Source organism: Hemitrygon akajei, chromosome 10, assembly GCF_048418815.1.
Source record: "Hemitrygon akajei chromosome 10, sHemAka1.3, whole genome shotgun sequence".
NCBI lineage: Eukaryota > Metazoa > Chordata > Chondrichthyes > Myliobatiformes > Dasyatidae > Hemitrygon > Hemitrygon akajei.
This window is the reverse complement of record NC_133133.1, coordinates 126,239,031-126,265,079: the sequence shown is the minus strand read 5'-3', so window position 1 is coordinate 126,265,079 and position 26,049 is coordinate 126,239,031. Positions and strand designations below refer to the sequence as shown.

The following is a 26,049-nucleotide window of genomic DNA, read 5'->3' as shown; positions in this document are numbered from 1 at the left end:
TTCTCCATCTCTCTTTGGTGCTCTCCTCCCCCTTTCTTTCTCCCTAGGCCTCCCATCCCATGATCCTTTCCCTTCTCCAGCTCTGTATCCCTTTTGCCAATCACCTTTCTGGCTCTCAGCTTCACCCCACCCCCTCCGGTCTTCTCCTATCATTTCGCATTTCCCCCTCCCCCTCCTACTTGCAAATCTCTTACTATTTTTCCTTTCAGTTAGTCCTGATGAAGGGTCTTGGCCCGAAACATTGACATTGCTTCTCCCTATAGATGCTGCCTGACCTGCTGCATTCCACCAGCATTTTGTGTGTGTTGCTCGAATTTCCAGCATCTGCAGATTTCCTTAATTTTGTCCTTCATATAGTGTTGCAATCAGTATTTTGCAAAGCTGCAACACAACTTCCCAACTTCAATGCTCCAACCTATGAAGTCAGAAGAGCCACATTCCTTCTTCACTGCCCTGATTTATTTCACCTCTTTCAGGGAACTAGGGACTTGAACCACAAGGTCCTTCTGCTCATCAACATTGCTCAGTGCCTTATTCTTTAATATCTCTATTTACTACAAGTTCTACCTTGATGTGACTTGCCAAAATGTAAAACCTTGCACTTGTTGGAATTAAATTCCAGCTGCCAATTACCCTGTCCAACATTCTATCTGATCCAAATCCTGCTGTAGCCATAAGTACCTCCCTGATTATCTACAACACCATCAACTTCTGCCATTCATAAACTTGATATTTGTACCTCCTACATTTACACACAAGTCTTTAATATTTATCACTAAAAGGGGTTCTCACACCAATCCTTGTGATACACCAGCAATCATTTTTCACTGGTGCACCTTGGCAACCATATGCACAACCTACAAAAAAGACTGGATTATGCTATCAACACCCCCAAACCAGCCACCTCCACTATCAATGAGGTAAAGGGCAATAGGGATAGGGTAAATATATATCTCCAGGATTCTCACCAAGTCAGATACCACACCTGAAAACATGTCAGCATTATTTCATTGCCACTGAGCTCCTCACCTAACAGCATTGCTCAACAACCTTCACTAGAAGAACAGTGGTACATCAAGATGGTAGGTCACCACCTTCCCCAAGGCAATTTAGCCACAGAGTGCAAGTACCGACCCTACCATAAGTGCTCACACCCAGCAAATGATCCTGAGAAGAGGACTATGGAATTTTTTTCCCCCCACAAGACAAACCCCCATTCCCAGAAATCAATCTAGGGGACCTCCACTGCTCTGATTCCAAGTATATCCTTGCATAGGTACAAAGACTACGCATAATTCCACCCACCTAAGAAACCCCAGTGCTCTCTACAATCACAGCAGGACTTGCCTTTGCATTTCAACCCCTTAAAATGAAGGCCAACAAGCCTTTGTCCTGCATGTCATGAAGCAGCATACAAAAGATTTAAAACTATGTTCATAAAGCACTTCCACCATCATGCACATTTACTGTTAACAATATTTTAAATTCTTTCCATCGTCCTAGTTTACTTTCCCAGCCATTTCCACAACAAAATGGGATAAAGACAGTAACGCACTCATTATTCATGCAAGTTGTGATAATGAGGGTCTAGTCCCTGTGACACCCACTTTTAAGAGCCCACCAAACTGAAAGGATCTGCTGATAGGGGTTGATAGAAAAAATTTATCCTATGGTAAATACATTAAACTCAATTACATTATAGTTTTGAGTTAATGAGGGAAAGCAATTTGAGACTACACAGTGTGTTCTCATTTAGTCATTCTGTATTCTATTGATCAGCTCAAACCAGACTAGAATCCCATATTTGAATACACAAGCTAGGCTGACTTTCCAGGGCAGAACCAGGGAAATGCTGTTATGTCGGAGGTGCCTTCTTTTAAGCATTCTGACTCGTTGCACCACAGCCTGGTATGAAGCCGCTAATGCAAATGATTGCAAGAGGCTGCAGAAGGTTATAGACTCAGCCAGGTCCATCATGGGCACAACCCTCCACTCCATCAATGACGCATTCAAGAAAGTATATCCAACATTAAAGGCTCTAACCATTGGGGACCCGCCCTATTCTCATTACTACATCAGGAAAGAGATAGTACAGGAGCCTGAAGACCCACACTCAATGTTTTAAGAACAGCTTCTTCTCCACCATTTTAACTTACAGTAATTTTACTGAATATCTTGTACTTTACGGTTGCTGCAAAACAACAAATTTCACGGTATGTGTCAGTGATAATAAACCTGATTATGAAATACAGCACTAAACTGGCAAGCCTTCTGTTTGATGAGACGTAGCACTTGAATGTCTCCACAAAACTTCAGAGCCAACTTCATCCTACTAGTTTTTATTTCGATCAGCCTTCTAATACCTGATGAAGCTCAAGTCTTTACATAGGAGTCGTCAAGGCAAATTTACATGGGAATTTATATAGAAACAGTCTATTGAAAATCTCATCCCTGAAGAATCAAAAGACTGAAAATGTGTTTATAAAAGCCATTACCTCTTTCTGAATCCAGCATTTAAGTGAAGGGATGAGCGACTTGACTCCTTGCACTAGGTACTCTTGTGGCTGACAGCCGTCTTCCCTCATTTCTGAGCAAAGAAACAAAACTGTAATTCAACTTTAATTCACAAAGGCCACTAAAGTCAATCATGGTTAAACAAAGGAAAATTTGAAGCAAAGATTCAATAGAAATTACAGAGCTTATACAAATATTAAAGATTAAATCCTTACAATTGTAAATCCCTCTGGTTGCTTAACCTATCTATTCTAACAAAAGATAACCCAGATTCTTTAAATATATGAACTGGAGACATCCCACCCTCAATCAACTGTACTGTCTTAGTGAATCTCTCTTGAAACTTTCCAATTCTTGCCAAATTAGTACAATTAGGATCCACAGTGCTGTGACCTAAGCAATGAATTTATATGTTTAGCATTTCTTTTTACTACTGAATCTTTGACCGCATTTCTAAAACTTCAGATCCCACGAAACCTTCAAGCTCTTTATCATGTAAATATTTCACAATTTAATGTGGTAAGGTTCCATACGAGTACCAGCAACAACTAGCTCTATCTTCACCTCTATGGACTCCTCCACACTGCTCTATTCATCAAACATAATGAACAAACAGGAATATGAGAAAGAATTTTGGTTGTCATCATTTTAATCAGTTGATTGGCCCACCTAAAATTCACCCAGCTTTGTTGGAAATGATGCTACTACAGTGGAGCAGAAGTAAAGGCTTCTCATGATTTCACAATTAGAACAGACTGCAAATATCTTATCAGTTGTTGTGTCACCAGACTAAACAGAACTTGATTCCCATTTGCTTCCCCTACCTTTTAGAGTTTCTCGAAGGCTATTTGCCACATACCAACACATTGCCTCAAAGTACGGAAACTTGAAAAGCTCTGGAGTCTTTAATCGCTTCTCCATCTCATATATCCTAGAATTAAAAAGTATGAGTGAGAAATATTATTCTATTGTACAGATCACTGCAGGTTGCTTTGGAGTGGATAAAGTGGAAGAACAAGCTTGTATATCAGCCCATTGAAATACCACAAAACCGGTTCCGGTGACGTCATTGTCGAGAATGGCAGCTTAAGTCACAAGCTCCTCCGGAAAAACGTATATTTTGCCCCGTTAACCCATCAAGTACAGTACTTTTCAAAAGTATTTGAACTGATAAGAGGGGCAAGAATGGGGAAAAAGAATGGAAATAAAAAAAGCGACACTGCGGAGCCTGTGGACGAGAGGAGTGCAGCAAACGGCTCTCCTACCCGACCGCGTGGTAGCCAGGCAGACGCTGGGCCTTGTTCAGGCAAAGCGGCAAATATGATCAAAATTTTAAAAGAGATAAGGGAGTTCCAGAAAGATATAAAACAGCAGCTACATGATATTAAGTCAGAGCTCGCCAACATCAATCAAAAAATAGCGGTGGCAGAGACTTGAATTGAGAAGGTGGAAGATCGTGTTCAAAACGTGGAACAGACACTAAGTACGACATAAAAATACTAAATCAACAAGAAGGCAAACCGCTTGACCTGGAGGGAAGATCACGGCGGAAAAATATCAGAATATACAACATTCCCGAAGGAGTGGAGGGCTTGTCCATGATGGAGTTTGTCGGAAAGTTGCTGCAGGACGTGCTGGAGCTTCCCTCAACTATGGAGCTGGAAATCGAGAGAGCGCATCATGTGCTCGTCCCAAAGCCTACCCGAGATAGAGCAGATAAGCCACGCTCAATAATAATTAAATTCCTTCGACACAGTACCAAGGTGGAGATTCTACGAAGGGCCTGGGGTAAGAAGGTGATGTTTTTAGACGATAAATTAATATATTTCGACCAAGATTACTCCCCCGCGGTCCTGCAGAAACATAAAAAATACTCTGAAGTAAAGTGAATACTAAAACAAGAAAGGATTAGGTTTCAAACTAAAGAGAAAACTAAAGAGAATGGGCTTCACTAATTTGTTTTTCTCCTCATATAAATTAGGACATAGGAGAGAAGTTGCTATTCTTATCTCAAGTAAGCTAAATTTTGAAAAAGTATTCGAAATGGGAGATAAAGAGGGCAGATTTTGAAAAAGAATTTGAAATGGGAGATAAAGAGGGCAGATATATTCTGGTAAGGGGGAATATAGACGGAAATTCAGTTACTCTGTTGAATATATACGCACCCCCAGGAAGTGATATTGGTTTCTTTCAGAAAATTACTGATATTATGGTAGTGGAAACAGAAGGTCTCCTAATATGTGGGAGAGACTTAAATTTACAATTACAACCAAAGTCAGACTCTTCCAATAGAAAAACCTATGAAACAAAATCTTTACTTAAGAAAGTTAATACACTTTTTGAGGATGTTGGTTTAATTGATATATGGAGGGACCTTTTCCCCAACAGAAGGTATTACACTTATTATTCTGCTCCCCATTCTGTATATACAAGAATAGTCTATTTTATAATATTTGGAAAAGACAGACAAAAGTAAGTGGAATTGGGACAATAGATGTAAGTGACCATGCACCTATATGCTTAACTGTTGATTTTGACCTACAACCAAAGAATTCTATTTGGAAACTAAATTCAAGTCCACCCAATGATCCGTACTTTAAGGAACAAATTAAAAAACAAAATTGGACTCTACATAGAATTCAATGATAATGGAGAGGTTTCACCTCCCATTTTATGGGATACTCTGAAGGCTGTCTTAAGAGGGAAAATTATAGCGATATCTTAATACAAGAAAAAAATAAGGAATAAAACATTAGAGGAATTACAAAATAGGCTGAAGGAACTAGAGAAAAAACACAAATTGAATTTGGCACAGGATACATTAGGGGAAACAAAAAAATAGGAATGAAATTAATAGTTTGGCTATGCAAGAAATCAAGAAAAATTTAATGTTTCTGAAACAGAGACATTATGAAAGTGGATCTAAGTCTATGAAAATACTGGCGTGGAAACTGAAAAAAGATAGCAGAAAATACAATTCATAGAATTAGGGATCCAAAAACGAAAATTATAAAAAATAAGCTAAGTGAAATTCAAGAAGCTTTTGAAGTGTTTTACAAAACTCTACATTCCAAAGTTCCAGGGGGAAGCATAACCCAAATTGACACCTTCCTGAATTCTCTTGAGATACCCACTTTAAGCGAAGAACAAAATAGAACGATGACTGCTGACATAACTGAAGTTGAATTAAAAGCTGCAATTAGTGGGCTTAAATTAAGCAAGTCACCAGGATCAGATGGGTATACTGCAGAGTGATACAAAAAGTTTAAAAATGAGTTAATTCCTGTTCTACTCCCCACACTGAACTGGGCTCTAAAAAAGGCACAAATGCCACCCAGTTAGAAGGTAGCGATAATCTCAGCTATACCGAAAGAAGGCAAGGATAAAATGGAATGCGGGTCATTTAGATCAATATCCATTCTTAATGTAGATGATAGATTATTTACCTCCATCATGGCCAAACAATTAGAGGAGTTTCTACCCATACTGATATATAACAATCAGACAGGTTTTATACGACAACACCAAACACAAGACAATATACGAAGGACACTTCACATTATGGATCATATACAAAAAATAAAATTGAAGCAATAGTGGTAAGCATGGAACTGAAAAGGCATTTGATTCAGTTAATTAGAATTTTCTTTACAGAGTTTTACATAGATTTGATTTCCAAGACACAATTATTAAAACTATACAGACACTATATGACAACCCTACTGCTAGGATTAAAATCAATGGATATTTATCAAATAATCTTACCCTAGAAAGGGGCATGAGACAGGGTTGTGCATGGTCACCGCTACTCTTCGCATTATATCTGGAACCATTAGCTCAATATATCAGACAAAATGAAGATATCAGGGGAATTACTATTAAAGGGACAGAGCATAAATTGGCTTGTTACGCGGATGACATTTTGATCTATCTAGGGCAACCAACATACTCTTTACCTAAATTGACGCAATCCTTTGAACAATATGGTCAATTATCAGGATACAAGATCAACATAGATAAAATCCAATTACTTTCATATAACTATTGCCCACCAAGAGAAATTGAAAGTAGATATCCCTGGGCACGGCAAACAGAGTCTTTCAAATATTTGGGCATCATTATGCCAAAAGATTTGGCAAGATTATCAGAATGTAATTATCAGCCTTTATATAAAAAAAAGGAAGATATGGCCAGATGGAACCTGATTCCTTTTTTTCAGTCTCAGTTCAAGGATTGAGTCTATTAAAATGAATATACTGCCCAGACTGTTATATCTTTTTCAGACCCTACCAACAGAGAGTAATCAATTCAATGAATGGAACAAGATGTTATCAATGTTTATTTGGCAGGGTAAAAGGCCTAGAATTTGGCTCAAAACTTTGCAATTAGCAAAGGAAAAGGGGGGATGGGGCCTACCTTCTCTTAGAGATTATTATTTTGCAGCACAGTTGAGAGTTGTGATGCAACCCATCATATGACGGTCAATGGAAAAACATTGAGGAGCGGGTACTTCCCATCCCCATACAAGCAATTTTGGCTGATAACAACCTGCAAAGGTACATAAATACTATTGACAACCCATGGGTGAAATTGACTCTTAAAATATGGAAAACTACTATAAAAGAATATAATCTAGAGGGAGATATTGCAATTCTTAAATGGTATGCATATGACTTGGATTTTACACCAAATAAATTGGATGCTAGATTTAAGGACTGGACAGCTAAAGGAATAACAGTTCTTTGCAACATAATGAAAGAAGGAACACTATTCAGTTTTGAAATGCTTAAAGCGAAACACTTATTAGAAAAAACAAGATTTTTATCGGTATTTACAGATGCAACAATATGTTAATAGGATGCTTAAAAATGTAACCATGCTTGATAGAGCTATTTAGAAGAGCATATAATTCAGATAACGGTAGTTGAATCATTTCAAGCATGTATAAGGGGTTGTCAAATCTTAACATATTCGACTTCATACATTAAAACAAAATGGGAGAAGGAAAGAGGGATAATTATATCTGAGGAAGAATGGACAATAATATGGAGGTATCAATGGAAGTGTACCAGTTCACAGAAATGGAGGGAGTTCAGATGGAAAAACTTTATAATATCTTTTTATTACACCCTCTCAGAAATCCCATTATGATAGTAACCTCCCTGTTTGCTGGAGAAATTGTGGAAATCAAAATGCAAATCATTATCATATTCTTTGGGACTGCCCTGTTATCAAAAACTATTGGAGGGGGATACACAATGCCCTACAAGACATCTTTAAATGTGAAATACCCTTAGAGAGTAAGACCATACATTTTGGGTATATACCTCAAGAATGGTTGAAAAGAGATAAATATTTTATGAATATACTGTTGGTGGCTGGTAAAAAGACTCTTACTAGGAAATGGTTATCACAGGAGAGCCCAACTTTAAAAACATGGATGGAAATTACAATGGACATTTACAAAATGGAGAAGATAACAGCATCTGTTAACCATAAACTGGAACAATTTGATACATACTGGGAAAAATGGTTTAACTACATAATGCCTCATAGGCCTGATTTTATTCTCACAAATCAATGAATATGTTGTTAAAAAAAATCACTCCCTATTTTTACATAGTTTTTTCCTTTTGCTTGTTTTTTTTTTCCGCTCTTTTCTATAAGTGTATACCTCAGATAAATACTACGTGGAGATTTGTGACATAATATGATTATATGATTTATATGTACAATGTCTGAAATACATCTTATGGAAATGTTTGTTTGATGATGAACTTCAATTAAAAAAAACAAATTACAAAAATAATACCGCAAAACCAGAATGTTTCTTTGAATGCTCGAAGTTTGAAGGTTCCGTGATAGACTGACATTAATGCATTAATCTTGAAAGTATCCATTGATACTGATTTTTAAGGATTTTCATATCATATTCTTGGTAATTATTATTTATTTTGTTTTGTTTTCTTGTATCGGCAGCTTGTTGTCTTTTGTACACTGTCCATCTTGCTGTGTGCAGTTTTTCATTGACTCAATTGTGTTTCTTTGTATTTACTTGAATGCCCACAAGAAAATGAATCTCCGTGTTATATATGGTGAGATGTATGTACCATAGACAAAGTTCCACATGGAAGGTTAGTTAAGAAGGTTCAGTCGTTAGGTATTAGTGCTGGAGTAATAAAATGGATTCAACAGTGGCTAGATGGGAGATGCCAGAGAGTAGTGGTGGATAATTGTTTATCGGGATGGAGGCCGGTGACTAGCGGGGTGCCTCAGGGATCTGTTTTGGGCCCAATGTTGTTTGTAATATACATAAATGATCTGGATGATGGGGTGGTAAATTGGATTAGTAAGTATGCTGATGATACTAAGGTAGGAGGTGTTGTGGATAATGAGGTGGGTTTTCAAAGCTTGCAGGGAGATTTATGCCGGTTAGAAGAATGGGCTGAACGTTGGCAGATGGAGTTTAATGCTGAGAAGTGTGAGGTTCTACATTTTGGCAGGAATAATCCAAATAGAACATACAGGGTAAATGGTAGGGCATTGAGGAATGCAGTGGAACAGAGAGATCTAGGAATAACAGTGCATAGTTCCCTGAAGGTGGAGTCTCATGTAGATAGGGTGGTGAAGAAGGCTTTTGGAACGCTGGCCTTTATAAATCAGAGCATTGAGTACAGAAGTTGGGATGTAATGTTAAAATTGTACAAGGCATTGGTAAGGCCAAATTTGGAATATTGTGTACAGTTCTGGTCACCGAATTATAGGAAAGATATCAATAAATTAGAGAGAGTGCAGAGACGATTTACTAGGATGTTACCAGGGTTTCAGCACTTAAGTTACAGAGAAAGGTTGAACAAGTTAGGTCTCTATTCATTGGAGCGTAGAAGGTTGAGGGGGGATTTGATCGAGGTATTTAAAATGTTGAGAGGGATAGATAGAGTTGACGTGAATAGGCTGTTTCCATTGAGAGTAGGGGAGATTCAAACGAGAGGACATGATTTGAGAGTTAGGGGGCAAAAGTTTAAGGGAAACACGAGGGGGTATTTCTTTACTCAGAGAGTGATAGCTGTGTGGAATGAGCTTCCTGTAGAAGTAGTAGAGGCCAGATCAGTTGTGTCATTTAAGGTAAAATTGGATAGGTATATGGATAGGAAAGGAGTGGAGGGTTATGGGCTGAGTGCGGGTAGGTGGGACTAGGTGAGATTAAGAGTTCGGCACGGACTAGGAGGGCCGGAATGGCCTGTTTCCGTGCTGTGATTGTTATATGGTTATATGGTTATAGATGTCGGATTATAAGCCGCTACTTTTTTCCCACATTTTGAACAGCTTTGAACTCTGCGGCCTTTAATACGGTGCGGCTAATGCATTATTTTTTTCATGCCGCCAAAAACATTTTGCCTCGTAACAGTAGACCAATAAAATTGATGAGTAGTTCACAGAGGTCCAATGAAATTGTACGATAAATCAAGCGCACTTTCACAATTAAATTATTGTAAATCAGTCATTTGTACTCACCCTCATCAACATGGAAAACACTCGAAGAAAAGCATTGTGCTGCCTTTATGGCAGTTATTTAGTTTATAATATTTTCGCTTAGTAATTCATTTGTTAGTTAAAGATAGAAGTGTTTTAACTATATTTGTTTTCTGTACTACATTGCGGGATGCTATGACGTCACACCCGGTTTCGCCGCGTCTTGTGGGATACCGGTTTGCGATAAACGGGAAGGAGGGGGGGAGCGGCGGAGCGGCGGCATTGGATCTGAGCGAAAACGCTGCTTTTAAGTTAAAGGCGATCAATAACTTTTCCTGGTAGGCTACAGTATATATATTTTTTTACCAGTCGTTAGGAGATATTGGAATGTTGTTCAGTAAAAAAGTATACGCAACATATATTTAAAAGTAGCCGCGTTACAGGCACGGTTCGAAAAAAAGCATTTGCAATATGTATTTGTTTATGTTACCATATGGATTTAATTAAAAGTTAAAAAATCCTCACGTGTAATATCTTTCTGTGTAAATATCTCATATTACAACGTGGGACACCTGCAGCCGAAAATCCGGTGCGGCCGAAAATCCAGTGCGGCCTGTACAAGTAAAAAATTGATTTTCTTTCTAAAATTAGAACCAGCGGCTTTTAATCAGGTGCGCTCTGTAGTCCGGAATCTACGGTACTTTAATAATAAATTTGTTTTGAACATTGAAAAGCAGTTGTTCCTCACTGCAGAATTGCAGAGAGTGTCCATCTCATCATGCAAGGTCAACCAAGTGTTAAAACAACCAGTCTTCAGGGAGAATTACAGTCAGGAGTGTCTGTACTTGGCTGGGCAGGGAGGAATGTGTGGCGTGGGAATGAGGTTTGGTGGCTAGGGCAAAGGTACAAGCTCAAAAGGTAAAGATTGATAATCTGAAACAACAGAAAATATTGGAGACAGAAATAGTCACCATTTCAAACTGATTAACTTTCAGAACTAGTAACAGTTTAATAACATGAAGAGAAGGGGAAGGCTGTGATAGGACAGAGTCCAGAGATGAACAACACAAATAATGATGCAGGTGGAGTAATCACATCAAAAGAAGTGTAAAAAGGGAGATGAATGAGAACAAAGGTATCATAATTGGTTTTATTACTTAAGTTTGCATTCAGTCCAGACAGATTATTCTAGACACAAGTACATTATGGTAGTACAAAAGGAAAAGAGTAACAGAATACGGATTCACTGTTACAGTCACAGAGAAAGCACAGTGGTGACAGTCAACTGCAAGGGCCGCAACGTAGGAGACTGAGAAGTCAAGACTTCAGTTTTATTGTTTAAGAGTTTTATAACAGTGGGATAGAAGTTGGCCTTGAGCTCAGTGGTACATGTTCTCAAGCTTTCGTATCTTCTGCCTAATGGAAGAGGAAGAGGTGACTGGGATGGAAACAGTCCTTGATAATGTTGCCTGCATTACTGAGGCAACAGAAGTGTCAATGAAGGCAAGGCTGGTTTTCATGATAGTCACAGCTGTGTTCAACCTTTCTCTCTCCACAGATTTTATTTTGTTCTGAACTGTTGGCATTTCCATCAATGGTGAAATTTCACATCAGTTCAGGCACTTCTTTCTCTCCTCTGTTGCTCCCACTGCATTCCATTTACAACTCTGAATCAGCTATGATTAACAAGTCCAACTACTCTCCCTCACCCAAAGCCACAACCACTTAGCCTTCATCTCCCCATAACAGATATTCCCTTTTGTCTCTTCCCCTCCTCACCTTTTCTACTAGATAAAAATGCTCTTTTCCAACTTTTAATTAGTTGTTTATTAATTTACATTGTTTATTTTTTGTTATTTAATAGATGAGACTGTTTGACAGCCAAGTTCAAGATTAAGAGCCTAAGATTTAAAATGCCAAGGCATTTGTACAGCAGATCCAACAAACACAACTGTTCTTAAAAATGCACAGATCAGACCATTCATAAGTAAGTGACAGTTCAACAAAAGTGCATGTTTTATGGAGTGCATAGGAATGGAATTATTGATTTTTTAAAAAAACATTAGATTTATCTGATCAGTCCAAAAGGGAAAACACGCTTTTCACATTATTAGCCAGAATCTTAGCAACAACAACTTAAGAAAAACCAATAACACCTTCAGGAAAATGAACACGAACATCAGAAATATCACAGTTGCTCCACTAAGATCATGGCTCACGTGTTAGCTCGGTTGCATTTTCCTCTCCCATTGTCATTCCTCTCAATTCCCTTATTGTCAAAATATCACCCGTTTTGAACGCTAAACACCAATTTCAATTTACAGGGGGAATCGACACCGACAGTAACAGAGCTTCTCCTCTGGGTCTCACTGGGATATGTTTCCGCAGGAGAAAGAGGCTGATGGGGAAAACAGATCAGGCGTGATTGAATGGTGGAGCAGACTCAGTCATCGAGAATTAACATTTATATGTAATAGGAATTTGATGTAGTGTTGGTTTGGTATTATTCTTATATAAAGAATAACATAAAAAAATAAAATTAGAGGTTAAAGTGCAGAGATGGTATAAAATATGCATAAACACATAAATACCAATATGTATTTACAATGTAAACAGCATTATAACAACTTGTTTAAAGTGTTCAGTGCAGTACAGTGATGGGGGTAATAAATGAAGGTAGCCAATTGGAATGGTTGATCAGGTTACCTGCCTGGAGAAGAAACTTTTAAGATGGCATGAGGATTTTGTTTTTATTTCCCTATAATATGTTCCAGAAGAGAGCTTTTGGAAAAAGCATTTTGCAGGGTGGGTAGTGGTCTTGATAGGCCAAATGGTCTAATTCTGCTCATATGTCTTAAGGTCTAAACTTTAACCTAGTTCAGGTAATACAATTTAAAATCTATTTCTTTGTATTGTAAACCGTCACCATAATACCAACTGGTATGAACTTTGCATTGGGAAATGACATTGACTGTTTTTTTAAAGCACTGATGCCATGCAAGATTATAATCAGAGATCTCAAATTTACAAACAGCCCCACCAGGACACTGACACTACAGATGATGTTCCACATTTAACTGTACAAAACCTTGGATGGATTTTGGAAAGCACAAGTTCCCAGGGAGAACCACAGGCAGGAGAATGCAGAACAACTCAACTCCACGACACGGCGAAAATAATCCTTTAACTATGTGCAGATCACCAAGGTGCCTCCACAAGTAATGAGAACATGATAAATTTCACACAACAGTGATAAGGTAGTACAACTGTTAAGAGCTGCAGATAAATTAAGGGACGTTACACACCAGTGCTCAGAGAAGTAATTCAAAATTGCAATAAAACTCGGGGGAGAGATAGAAAAGATAGAATAATAAAATTCAAAACAGCACAAAGACGAATGTTGACATGAAATCACCATGCACTTTACTTTGCGACAGCAAGCTTGTCGTCTAAAGGGCTACTGCACTAGCAGCAAGGAAAGGATGTACAATAAATTCACAAACTGCAGTGAAAATAATTGAAAGACGTAAGCACTGCTCTTGAGGAAACTATATACTGTCCAACAAAAGGACCACATAAAATGCACTGAGCTGCAGCGAAAGATTAGCACAGCACAACGTAGAACAAAGTGCCAGCATGAAAGAGGGTGAGATATGATAACTGGAAGATCAAAGTGTGTGACAATTTACAACAGGCTGATGAGTCTGGAAACAAAAACTAAGTAGGAAACGTACCCAGAGAACCTTCCATCAAACTTCAAATTCAAAGTAAATTTATTATCAAAATATGTATGTCACCCTGAAACTGATTTCCTGCAGGTATTCACAGTAGAACAAAGAAATACTACATACAAAGACTGACAAGCAGCAAAGTGCAAAAGATGACAAACTGCACAAATACAAAAAAAAATCAATAATAGATAGATAATACCGAGAATCCTGACAGTCCTCGAAAGTGAGACCATAAGTTGTGCTCAGTTCAGTATTGAGGTGAGTGAAGTTATCCATGCTCATTCAGGAGCCTGAAGGGTGAAGGGTAATAACTATTCCTGAACCTGGCGGTATAGACCGATGGCACCTGTACTTCTCTCTGATGGATCCTTGAAGGCGGATGCTGTTTTCTTGTGACAGTGCTTCTTGTAGATGTGCTCAACTGTGGAAAGGCTTTTTCTGTGATGGACTGGGCTGTATCCAGCACTCTCCATCAGTGTTTCAATTTTAATAAAGAACTCATCTGGGATGCACAGCTATAATGGTACTAGAGAGCAGTTACTTCGAGCTCATCTGTGGAAACAGCTTAATTTCTACCTTTAGATGTCTCTTTTTCTTCCCCCTTTTCAAGGTAGATGGGGTTCTGTCAGTGCCCTCGATCTGCAGCTGCACTCAAACTGCGGTTCTTTACGGTGACTGGGACCGACCGGCAGTTTTTCAATATCCTACGGGTGCAGCCTAGAAGGCAAGCACGCCTTCAGGATGCTGAGGCTTTGTGATCCTGTGGACGAACCGATTCTACACTGGTGTCGCCAAATGGAATGCCACAGGAGAAAACAGAATATTGGAAACAGCGGATCAGCTGTCAAGAGGGCTGTGTACTCAGCGAACTGCTTTCTCGTTGGTGGGGAAAGTTTTCTCAGGGGGAAAAAAGCAATGCAGCAGACCTTAACATCACAATGAATGAGTTGCTCATTGTGTGACACCTCTCTGCCCCTTTATGAGGGAAGAGGGGGCAAGAGCAAGCCTGTGGTAGGTCAAATTGTCAGATGATTGACTAGCTTTTGTTGTCATGGTCTCTCTTGGGGCTTTGCTATTGCTTGCTTGATGGGTTTTAATGCTTTTTGCTGTAGTACATTGGGGGGAGGGTTGATTGTGCATGAGAGGGGGAAGTAGTGGGGGGCGTTGGGGTTCTATTGTCTTTAACATCATTCATTCTTTGAGGTGCCCTTCTGTTTTCATGGATGTCAGTGAACAGCAAGAATTTCAGGCTGTATATTGTACATATTCTCTGATATTAAAATGGAACTATTGACTATTGAAACATGAAAAGATCTAATATACCGTAGATTCCGGATTTTAAGCCGCTACTTTTTTCCCACATTTTGAACAGTTTTGAACTTTGCGGCCTTTAATACGGAGCGGCTAATACATGATTTTTTTCATGCCGCCTCGTAAACATTTTGCCTCATAACAGTAGACCAATAAAATTGATGAGTAGTTCACAGAGGTCCAATGAAATTGTACGATAAATCAAGCGCACTTTCACAATTAAATTATTGTATATCAGTCATTTGTACTCACCCTCATCAACATGGAAAACACTCGAAGCATTGTGCTGCCTTATGGCAGTTATTTAGTTTATAATATTTTCGCTTAGTAATTCATTTTCTAGTTAAAGTTAGAAGAGTTTTAACTATATTTGTTTTCTGTACTACATCGCGGGATGCTATGACGTCACACCCGGTTTCGCGGTGTCTTGTGGGAAAAATGCCGTTTGCGATAAACGGAAAGGCGGGGGTCGAGCGGCGGAGCGAAACGCTGCTTTTAAGTTAAAGGCGATCAATAACTTTTCTTGGTAGGCTGCAGTATATATATTTTTTACCAGTCGTTAGGAGATATTGGAATGTTGTTCAGTAAAGAAGTATACGCAACGTATATTTAAAAGTAGCCACGTTACGGGCACGGTTCGAAAAAAAGCATTTGCAATATGTATTTGTTTTTGTTACCATATGGATTTAATTAAAAGTTAAAAAATCCTCACGTGTAATATCTTTCTGTGTAAATATCTCATATTACAACGTGGGACACCTGCGGCCAAAAATCCGGTGCGGCCTAAAATCCGGTGCGGCCTTTACAATTAAAAAATTGATTTTATTTCTAAAATTAGAGCCAGCGGCTTTTAATCAGGTGCGCTCTGTAGTCCAGAATCTACGGTAGAACAAAGAACAGTACAGCAGAAGAACAGGGCCTTTGGCCGGTGATGCTGTGGCAAACTAATTGAACTAGTAGTTAAAAGCCTATTAAACTAGTCTGTTTTACCTACCCAAGTCCATATCACTCCATTCATGTACATTTGCAGCACCAGACAACATTGTGGGCTGAAGGGCCAGTTCCTGTGCAATGTTCTATGGATGGATACACAATGTGAAGAGTGAAGAGGGCTAAGGTCCAGGTGCAGGTTGATGAGATTGGGCTGAAAAGTAAGTTAGCATGGAGTAGATGGGCCAAAGGGCCTGTTTCCCTGCTTTTGTGTTCCATGGCTCTAATCAGTTGATCTGATATGGCATTGGATTTAGGAGAGAGGAGGCAGCTCTGGAATAGAACAAGACATTGAAAGTGGCAACTTACCTGAGTTGTGTTCCAATGTTGAGGTTATGCAGAAAGTTTCCACCAAAAGCCATACAATCCTTGGATGTTAGGACAGCGTGGATCCAGCCTTAAAAACAAGACACCTGGGTGAGCTGTGCAAGCAAACTAACGCCAGCTGAGTCACAGGATAATGCCCAAAGTGGGTGGGGTTATCAAAAGTAAAAGTAGTCTTTATTGCTGAAAACATATGGAAAGTGTATGTACAGAGGAGCTCTGGTGTCCTTGTACACAAACCATAAAGTTATTGTGCAAGCAGCGCAACAGATTAGGAAGATAAAAATTTTGCCCTGTGGTTCCCCATTATTGCTGTTGTTCTTGTGACTCAAAGCCAACTTGTAAACTATGTATTAATGCTTTAAGTGATGGACACTGCCTTTATCTTGATAGTCTTAATGAAGGGTCTCAGCCCAAAATGCCATTTGTTTATTCCTCTCCATAGATGCCACCTTGACCTGCTGCATTTTGCTTCTCCAGCATTGTGTGTGTTATTCCAGATTCTCAGCATCAGCAGAATCTTTCACCTTTATCCATCTGCCATTTTGCAAACGACTCAGCTAAGATGCTTACAGAATGAAGAATGGAGCAATAATGGGGTAAAATTACAGTAAACGACTTTCAGCATTGGCAAATATCCATTTGCAAATCCAAAAACAGTTGGAACAGAGCACTTGCTCAGTGGTGAAATACAAGCAGAATTGACTTCAAACTGAATTATTGATATAGAAATCTCCATATGCAACACTGTTTCCAGTTTTTCCACCAATCGGAATGTATACTCTTCCATTCACTCCAAAGCCACACCTTTCAGTGCCAAGTTAGGGAAAATTTATGCAAACAGAAGTTGATGTCAACTTAGGAGCAGCATCGTAGTGTAGCGGTTAGCATATCGCTCTACAGTGCTAGCAGATCGGGGTTCAATTCCTGCCACTGTCTGTAAGGAGCTTCATATATTCTCCCGGCAACTAGATGAGTTTCCTCTGGCTTCCTCCCACATTCCAAAGATGTACGGATTAGGATTATAGCGAGTTGTGGGCATACTATGTTGGTGCCCAAAGCATGGTACACTTGCGATATGCCTCCAGCACATACTTGGACCTTGTTGGCCGTTTGCACAAATGATACATTTTACTGTACGTTTTGATGTGCATGTGACAAATAAAGCTAATCTTTAAATCTTTAAGAATTAACTTTGAAGTCTGAAATATCTTGGGTTGAATTGGGTTAAAAACCTGCAATGATCTTATTGAATGGTAGACACAAAAAATTAAATAGCCTGCTCTTGTTCTAATGTAATCAGGTAAGGTATGTACTGCCAAACGTGACAAAGTATAGGGCCAGATGGAAATCTTGTGTTATCTTTACACCATACCTGTGGGAATGAGAAGTGTCTGCCCCTGTTGCAGTACACACTTGTAGCATCGGTCCACTTGGTCTCCAAAGAAAGTCTCACTCTGGTTGACAGAACTGCTCCAACTTTCATAAAGTGCAAGATTGGCATTGGTGGGCCTTATCAAGTAGAAGTGTTTTTCACCCTGCATGGAAGAGAGTTTTTTGTGCTTTAATACAACTCTTTAAATAAGAGAGTTACTTAAATTGTCCCACATGGTAGTACCCCATCAGCACTACAATGACCCCATCAAACAATTGTTGACACCAACTTGCTGCCAGTGCTCTACAACTGGAATCTCTCTCATGTGAACTAGAATATTTGTGGAAAATCTTCACCTTTTATTATGCTAACACCTCATTCCACCTGGTTCAGGAGCCTGATAATTGAAGGGTAATGTTCCTGACCTGGTGGTGTGGGACCCAAGGCTCCTGAACCTCCTTTTTATTGACAGCAGTGAGAAGAGAACATGGCCCGAATGGTGGTTTCTCAATTTTTTTTTCAGAAATTTCAACATTTCCAAGTTAAGCAAGTGCTTTGAGAATGCTTGTATACCTTAGAATATAAAAAATGAAACACTCTGAACTGCTGAGGTTTCGCAGGGATACCTTCCTCCCACATTTAGCTTACATGCACCAGTTTAACGTCCTGCAGAGCCAGCACTAGCATGAGGTACCTCATAAGGAGCAATTAAAGATTTTGCAAGAGGTACACAGTGTTACAGACATTTCTATTGCTGATATCAGGGTACAGAGGGTGATTGGGTGAAGAGGCAAAAGACAAGTTGACAGGATGGCCTAGGAATGGAGGAGATAGAATGTTGCAGAGCTGAATGCACATTGTTGGGGGTGGAAAGTGGGTAGAAGACATTCATATTGTGACTTCGAAACCTGCGGAGAGGGCTGGGGAAAAAAGAACAACTGAGTGACTGAGTGAGGTCGGAAGATGATAATGAGGACAACAAGAGGTGACATAGGCAGTGGAATGGTAGGGAATGGATGCTGGGCTGTAGCAACATTATTTCACAGACAGTCCAAACTAACACCAAGATCCAGACAGCCTCTTACCCACAGTACATGGTACCACACAGAGGTGCCCCCAAAGTCGATGTGGAAGTCGGTATAACTGTCCTCCATTCCCATCAGGCAGTATTTCTGAACGCAGGGCTTGGGAAAGATGGAATCTTCAGGCCAGTAATTCTCTACCCATGAAAGCTTCTGAACAATATCAGGAACCCTCACCAAATCTGACATCCTGCATACACATCAGAGATTAAATGAGCAGTAGGGTAACAAATCACTCAACGCTGTCAGAAGTTATCAGTCTAATAGCGAACAATGCCTTATCCTGCAATTCAACAGAAATTTTCCAGCTCACATCAACAACCGACAAAATAAAAGCAAAATTCTTCATAGATCAAGATAACCCCTACACTAATGGTCGCCAACCTGTCAATCGTGATCGACTGGTCGATCTTTAAGACTTTCCCAGTAGATCCCGAAAACAAATGAAAAATAAATACACAAATACTGTTGAGAGATTGTTTCCGGGTTGTGGGGTTTTAGTTCCGTTCTTTCTGCCCAGTGCGCGTGCGTGTAGCTCTCCTGCACTACACAGTGTACTTCAGTGGTCCCCAACCACCGGGCTGCGAGGAAACGATATGATTTGGCAATATGAAACAATATGGGTCAGCTGCACCTTTCCTCATTCCCTGTCACACCCACTGTTGAACTTGAATTCATGCGAGGTCATCAGTTGCCTAAACGCAGTGACACTCTAGCACCAGGGATCACTGGTTAGCCTCAGGTAACCAGCCGCCTCTCACGGCCAGTGGGAAGTGCTGTTGGTACTGGCCTGGAGTGCGGACAGATGGGCGCCACCACTAAACCCGTTTAGCACACCGATTGTTCGTGGGGAACCCCGTGCTAAAATGTTCGCAGACGACCTAATTTGGGCTCAGGGTTTCGTAAGTAGCAGAGCAGCTACCTCGCTACAATCTGCTAAAAGTCATCCCTCGAGACAAACTTTAGTCGGCCGATAGATTGTACAGGGGGGGGGGGGGGGGGCAGACACACGTCCTGTCTCACTCTTTGCTCGGTCGGTCGCTCTCGGACTGCGACCGCTGCAGCCCCGGTACGGGAACAGCCACACCTGGCCAAGGCATCTGGCAGGTGGGAGGTTGTCTAATGAGGCAATTAAGCACTCAAAACTGCTTCCGTACCTTGAGTTCAAGCACCCTGCATTTAAAAACAAATCCATTTGAGTTTTTTTCCAGTGGAAAAAAACATGAGCAAGTGGGACAGCAGCTAAGTGCTGAGAGCCATGAAAGCTAAATTGTGGAATAGACTGGACATAAGGAACCTGCTTCGAGTATCACTGTATTCCGGTCGTGTTTAACACCTCCCTCTCCCCGCCGGTCTGCAAGAATATTGTCAATGTTAAACCGGTCCGTGGTGCAAAAAAGGGTGGTGACCCCTGGTGTTCATACACTATTTCTACTTCCGGGTTACGGGGTTTTACTTCCGGTCTTTTCTGCCCATATGCATGTAATTAATCGATTTGGGGTCGATCTTGCCTTCACTAAGGCCGAGGTAGGGGATCTTGGGCTTAAAAAGATTGGTGACCACTACCCTACACTACAATTCTTTGGGTTCTGATCCTCTGTGAGATCCAGTCTCTGCCACGGTGAAGCCTGATGGACCACACAGTTGAACGTTCTGCCTGCTGATAGGTTCCAGCCTCTATACCTGGAGACAGGAACCCTCGGGACCCTTTGTAGCTTGTTGGTTCCATAATAGAGTAAGCCAGTCACCCTCACATACACCCCAACCATACTCAGTGTCAGTGCTGATTTGTTCATTTACACTCAATCAAAAGAATGTATCACTGTACTCTGGATGAATTCCTCTATCGATATCTACTAGGAACTAATAGTTTTATAGTGCTAAAGTAGTATTGAGAGTTCTAATTAGTTCTGTATTTCATTTAAATGCATAATTTGTTACTTAGTTAAACAGTAGTTTGTATATTTTAATACCTTTTTAACTACTCGCATAAAACTTTGGATAATTGGGGTTGCCGCTTAATTGGGCTTGTTCCCTATTAACTGCAATCCATTATATTATATAAAATTAAAAGAGGAGTGTTAAAAGACTCATTGTCCCTTCAGAAATCTGATGACAAAGGGGAAGAAGCTGTTCCTGTACCAGCAAGGCAACAACCTCAACAGAGGCTTCATTCCTCACACTGATTCACTAATCCTTCTCTGACTGGTGGGATCTTACAGTGTGATTGTGCTGTGATCCACAATTCATTCTGCATTCATTCCAAGTTTCTAAGTGCATCTATTAACTAAGAATGTATAAATTATACACCTTGAGATTTGTTTGTTTACAGGCAGTCACAAAGCAAGGAACCCGAAAGAACCCAATTAGAAAAATAAGACCAACCACCCCAGTGCCAGTCGAGAAAGCAAAACAAAAACACAAAACAAATCACAAACAAAAAAGCAAGCAACAGTGCCAGCATTCTGAACCAAACCGAATCCTTAGATTCAAATGCCCAGAGTCGGGCCGAAGCCTCAGGGAACATCTGAAACTGATTCATCGGAAATGAAGCTAATTTCTCCATTCTTGTAACTATCTATTGGCACATTTAACAGCTACACATTCTCACATTATAAAGGCATCTCACATTGTAAATGCCAACATATTTCCTCATATTGAGATGTAAGGTACTTACTTTGTATCAGAAAATTCCAGGCTAATAACATTTAATACTTTGGTACGATGGACGGCAGTGAAATATTCTACAAAGTCTTGCAATTTCATCTTACAATCAGCTTGCCGAGCCACATCAATCACATCGATCACTTTCTCACCACCTTGAAAAGATTTAAAGTATTTATATTCAGGTTAACTTGGAAGTCATGTCACACAAACAAGAATCAACTGTGGTATGGAACAGTTGAACAGCAAGCCTATCTAGAGTTCATGTAAAACAGATTATATAGTTATGAGGTGAGGCTGGAAGAGCTTAGAAGATTATTAGACAGACATGTTCAGTATTCAATAGATGTGGATAAAACAGAAAAGGAAGAATTGGTTGAAAGTTTCCTGTATCAAAATGAAAACTGAAAGGCCTAGATAAAGTGGAATGGAAAAAGTTGAGAGTCTGGGACCAGAGGGCACAGCCTCAGAATAAAACGATGTTCCTTTTGAACAGGGATGAGGAATTTCTTTAGCCAGAGGGTAGTGAATCTGAGGAATTTATTGCCACAGGCATCATGGAGGTGAAGTTATTGGGTATATTTAAAGCATATTGATAGGTTCATGATTACATTGGAGGAGGTGCAGTGAAGTTAGGATGGCGCTAAACAGCGACTTCTTTGCTTGTATCTTCAGAAACAGCTCTATTTCCATCCTTAATATCTTTATTTTTTTCCTTTCAGGGTTCTTTTGAAGACCCTGACCTGGAGTTACATGCTGACTTCGGTTCTTTGCGGGAATGGGACCCGTTCTTGGACTTTCAGGACTGGCCATTGTTAGCGACGCCAAGGATTCTGCCTGGGAGCCCGGCTTGGATTTGGAAGCCTAAGATCTCAGGGGTCTGGAGACGGGTTGATCAAGAGTCAGTATCACGGCAGGAGACCTGTGTGTCATCGGGGGAGTCGGAAAATCTACTGCTGTGTGCCCAAAGACCCGGGATCTTTGAGATCTACTGGGACAGTGCTCAAAAAAAGTGATGTAACTGACTTTTAACATCATAAAAGAGCCAGTTGTTTGTTATGTCTCCCCACTCACTGGGAAAATGGAGACACCTCTTTCTCCTTTATTAGGGAGGGAGGGAGGGGGAGAGAGAGAATGAGAACGAGAACCTGTGGGATGTTGAATGCTGGGTGAAACACAAAGTCTTTGGGGTAACTGCAAGTCTGTGTCTTTGCTGTTGCTTTGCTCACGCTGAAGTGCTCAGTGGTGGTGCCGATGCTTGCTTCTTTTTGCCGGTGGGGGGAGGGGGGGTTGTTGCTCGCTGCCGCTTATGCGCCGGAGGGGGAAGCTGGGGGAGACTTTGAGGTTCTTAAGTTTAACTGTTGTTCATTCTTTGGGGCACTTTTCTGCTTACGTGGATGTTTGCATTTCAAGGAAGCAGTTGAGGCTTCTTCACTAAATATATTTAAGATACAGTTAGATTTTTATATAGTAAGGGAATTGAGGGTTATGGGGAAAAGGCAGGTAGATGGAGCTGAGTTTATGGACAGATCAGCCATGATCTTACTGAATGGTGGGGCAGGCTCGATGGGCCGAGTGGCCTACTCCTGCTCCTATTTCTTATGTTATTATTATGTAGGATGTATATTGTATACATGACATTAAATTGGACCTTTGAACCTTTGAGTAAGGGTGTCAAAGATTACAGAGAGAAATAAATCAACCATGATGGAATGGCGGAGCAGACTCAATGAGCCAAATTGCCTATTTCTGCTCCTATGTCTTATGATCGTAAGGGACACGTTCAAGGTAAATGGAAAACCAGGATGGGATAAAGTTTGTTCAAATGCAAACTGGCCCTATTGGGAATGGACTGTCCAAGAAATATGCTTGAATGGAGGAAATGGAAACTTTTGCAGAGCTATGGATGACAAAAAATCTGATGGGCCCTACTTCACTAAGAACGTAGATTCTAAGATGTTTCATGTATTCCCCATTTCCAACCTTCAAATGGTCAAACTATAAGCATGTAGCACTGCTGAACTCTACTTGTGGAGTATGATTAAAAAACTGAGCAGCCACCCCTTACCCACATATTCTTGCACGTCCTTGACAGAAAAGGTGCTTGAAGGAAGAGCGATTCCAAGTCCATCTATCTTGGGCACCAATATGGGACATTCAAACCCGTGCTTCTCCAGGTAGTTTTGTGTCAGCTGGGCACCATGCATTTTGATGACAATTTCAGAGGCACTATGAGAAAAAAGCATCAGGTGTTATGGGAGTTCACTAGCACCATCAGCTTACAATTCAAAAGATTGTGATGAAAGGCCATAAACAAGGAACACTTAAAAATAAGGTTTTGTTCTTTACATATGCTACCCAACCTGCTGAGTATTTCTTGTGTACACCATATTATCTCTGGATTCACAATCAGCTCTTGGATACAACAGTAATGTCTCACTCCAACAAGTTTAGAGCACAGATTCAAATATTCAAATCTTCCCATATATGAAGAACTGCAACCTCCCCCAAAGAGTTAGAATCTCCATCAATACAAAAGGGAAATAATGTAGGGCCATGGGCTGGGTGCAGTTCGATGGGACTTGGAGAATAATATTTCAACACACACTAGATGGGCTGAAGGGCCTGTTTCTATACTATAGTGCTCTACGACTATCATCCTCATCAGCTCATCTTGCTGGTACACACATTAGTCACAAACCTGATTGATGTCAGCCACCTTTCCAACCTTCAGCCACCCAAACACTCAACAAATTTCACTGCCATAGTTTCCTCTCTGTTTCTCATTTTCTCCCTCAAAGAGATGACCAGTCTTGCCTAAATTACACTTGGGATTGGAGCACAAAAGTTTTGGTTGACACTACAGTGTGGTATAGGCAGAGAATAAGAACAGCTTGTTAAGCCCTCTAGGGGATTGGCTGTGCTGGATAGGGTGTTGTGCAATGATCTGGAGGTGATAAGCGAGCTTAAGGTTAAGGAACCCTTGGGGTACAGTGATCACAATATGATCGAGTTCACTTTGAAATTTGAGAAGGAGAAACTAAATTCCGATGTGTCAGTATTTTAGTGGAATAAAGGAAATTACAACGGCATGAGAGGGGAAATGGCCAAGGTTGACTGGAAAGAGACACTAGCAGGAAGGACAGCAGAGCAGCAATGGCTGGAGTTTCTGCAAAAAATGAGGCAAGTACAAGACAGATACATTCCAAATAAGAAGAAATTTTCAAATAGAATAAGAACACGATTGTGGCTGACAAGTCAGAGCTAAAGTAAAAGCAAAAGCGAGGGCATACAAAGAAGCCAAAGTCAACAGGATGATAGAGGATTGTGAAGCTTTTAAAAACTTTCAGAAGGAAACTAAGAAGGTCATTAGGAAGGAAAAGATGAATTATGAAAGGAAGCTGGCAACTAATATCAAAGAAGATAACAAAAGCTTTAAGTATATAAAGGGTAAAAGAGAGTTGAAGGTAGATATAGGACCAATAGAAAATGACACTGGAGATATTGTAATGAGAGACACAGATGGCAGAGAACTGTATGCGTACTTTGCATCAAACTTCACAGTGGAAGATGTCTGCAGTACACCGGACATTCAAGAGCGTCAGGGAAGTGAAGTTTGTGCAGTGAAAATTATGACTGAGAAGGTGCTCAGGAAACTTAATGGTCTGAGGGTGGATATATCTCCTGAACCTGATGGAATGCACCCTCAGGTTCTAAAGGAAGTAGCTGGAGAGATTGCGGCGGCATTAACAATGATCTTTCAAGAATCGATTGTACTGGATGACTGGAAAATTGCAAATGTTATTCCACTATTTAAGAAGAGTGGGAGGCAGCAGGAAGGAAAACATAGACCTGTTAGTCTGACAGCAGTAGTTGGGAAGTTGTTGGAAATCGTTAGGGATGAGATTACGGAATACCTGGAGGCACATGACAACATAGGCCAAAGCCAGCACGGTTTCCTGAAAGGAAAATCCTGCCCGACAAACCTACTGCAACTTTTTGAGGAAATTACAAGCAAGGTAGACAGAGGAGATGCAGTAGGTGTGCTAAACTTGGATTTTCAGAAGGCCTTTGACAAGGTACCGCACATGATGCTGCTTAGCAAGTTAAATGCCCATGGAATTACAGGGATGTTACTAGCTTGGGTGCAGCATTGGCTGATTGGCAGAAAACAGCGAGTGGGAATAAAGGGATCCTATTCTGGCTGGCTACCGGTTACCAATGAAGCTCCACAGGGTTCGGTGTTGGGACCACTGCTTTTACAATGTGTGTCAATGATTTGGACTATGGGATTAATGGATTTGTGGCTAAATTTGCCGATGATACAAAGACAGGTGGAGGAACGGGTAGGGTTGAGGAAACAGAGCCTGCAGAGAGACTTAGATAGTTTAGGGGAATGGGCAAAGAAGTGGCAAATGAAATACAATGTTGGAATGTATATGGTCATGTACTTTGGTGGAAGAAATAAACAGACAGACTTATTTACATGGGGAGAGAATTCAAAATGCAGGGACGCAAAGGGACTTGGGAGTCCTTGGTCAGGATACCCTAAAGATTAACCTCTAGATTGAGTTGGTAGTGAAGA

The 26,049-nt window shown here is 40.3% G+C and overlaps 1 protein-coding gene across 2 annotated transcripts in view; it reads right to left on the bottom strand.

Moving 5' to 3' along the window:
• The window catches only part of kdm7ab (lysine (K)-specific demethylase 7Ab), a 96,543-nt gene that overhangs the window by 38,548 nt on the left and 31,946 nt on the right, over positions 1-26,049 (bottom strand). For both annotated transcript variants that reach the window (XM_073058908.1, XM_073058907.1), the window contains exons 4-10: positions 23,533-23,693; positions 21,478-21,619; positions 18,804-18,990; positions 17,719-17,881; positions 16,329-16,416; positions 3,339-3,445; positions 2,496-2,587 (exon numbers count right to left, since the gene is read on the bottom strand). In XM_073058908.1, coding sequence (XP_072915009.1) covers positions 2,496-2,587; positions 3,339-3,445; positions 16,329-16,416; positions 17,719-17,881; positions 18,804-18,990; positions 21,478-21,619; positions 23,533-23,693 — 940 coding nt within the window. The remainder of the gene's footprint in view (positions 1-2,495; positions 2,588-3,338; positions 3,446-16,328; positions 16,417-17,718; positions 17,882-18,803; positions 18,991-21,477; positions 21,620-23,532; positions 23,694-26,049) is intronic.